General features: G+C 43.5%; 1 protein-coding gene across 1 annotated transcript in view; it reads left to right on the forward strand.

Annotated features, from left to right (window-relative positions):
* Positions 1 to 907: 907 nt before the first annotated feature.
* LOC116844765 overlaps positions 908 to 1,408 on the forward strand; it is a 4,023-nt gene continuing 3,522 nt past the window's right edge. The window contains exon 1 of the mRNA XM_032816776.1: positions 908 to 1,276. Coding sequence (XP_032672667.1) covers positions 908 to 1,276 — 369 coding nt within the window. The remainder of the gene's footprint in view (positions 1,277 to 1,408) is intronic.

Raw genomic sequence — 1,408 nt, forward strand, 5'->3', positions numbered from 1 at the left:
CGATAATAATGATGCCATAGCTAGAGCGATAGAGCAACAGACCGAGCTGCTGTCGCGGATCGCAGGCACAGATGGCGTCGCGAATCGAACTTCGGGAGTCAAGCTGCCACCCGTACAACTACCTACGTTTGACGGGCGTCCCGAAGAATGGAAGCGATTTGCGGATACATTTCGTTCGCTCATTAACGACAAGAGAGATATATTACCAGTACAAAAATTCCAATATCTTGCTACATCGCTAACAAGTGATGCAGCAAGGGTGATCGATTCTATAGAGTTAACCGCGGACAACTACACTATAGCGTGGGAACTACTACAGAAGCGATACGACGATCCACGTGCAATAAAGAAGAAGCATATCGAATGTCTTTTTAGAATGCCAATCGTTAAAAGGGAATCAGCAACTGCCATACGAGAGTTGATCGATTACACGATGAAACATTTACGAGTTCTAAAGGCAATGGAGTTACCGACTGACTCGTGGGACGAACTTATTGTACATATGATGGAAACTAAATTAGATGCCGTATCCCTACGTGCCTGGGAGCAGGAAGGTAACACTAATGCCCTAGTATTAGAAAATGTAATCAATTTCTTGCAGAAACGATATCAAACATTGGAACGTCTTGAAGCGAGAGAAAGCCATAGAGACGTTGCGCAATCGAATGATGAGGTCTACAAGTCTGGCTCTAGGCAGCGAAACCAGAAGCCAGTTTGAGACCACAAGGCAGCGTCGCTTACGATGCTGACAAATACCAACAAGTGTTTTCTGTGTAAGGGGGAACATTTCTTATACCATTGTAAGAAATTCATCGCAATGCCAGTCGACGAACGTATCAAGGAAGTTCGCCGCCTTAAACTTTGCCTAAATTGTTTACGTAATGACCATTACGTCAAGTCATGTAAAATGGGATCTTGCCGTGAATGCTCGGGTAGACACAACACTCTATGTCACCTGCCATTGAACATGAAAGAGAAGCCTACCAAGGAGAGTGTTGAGACCCCATCGATGTCCAATGCCAACAATGAGAATAACGATCAGGTAGCAATACATTTGTCGGCGAATGCGCTAGCGAAACATCACGTGATTATAGCAACAGCGAGAGTTTACGCGATACTGCCTAACGGTTCGAATGTACCATGTCGTATACTTTTGGACAGCGTAAGTGAAGCGCATCTTGTCACTAGCTCAGCGTGTAATAAGATCGGAGTTAGACGAAATCAATCTTCGGAAATCATTACGGGTGTAAATGAACTCACGAATCAAATACATCAAGTATGCGATATTGTTTTGCAATCGTGTCAATCGAATTTTCGCTTTAGCGTACATTGTCTCATCGTACCAAAAATAACAAAGAATTTACTATCGATCGAAATCTCGCGTGAGACACTTCAAGTTCCATCTAAT

This window comes from Odontomachus brunneus, unplaced genomic scaffold, assembly GCF_010583005.1.
Source record: "Odontomachus brunneus isolate Ranch 3 - 2012 unplaced genomic scaffold, Obru_v1 Obru_scaffold_046, whole genome shotgun sequence".
Classification (NCBI taxonomy): Eukaryota; Metazoa; Arthropoda; class Insecta; order Hymenoptera; family Formicidae; genus Odontomachus; species Odontomachus brunneus.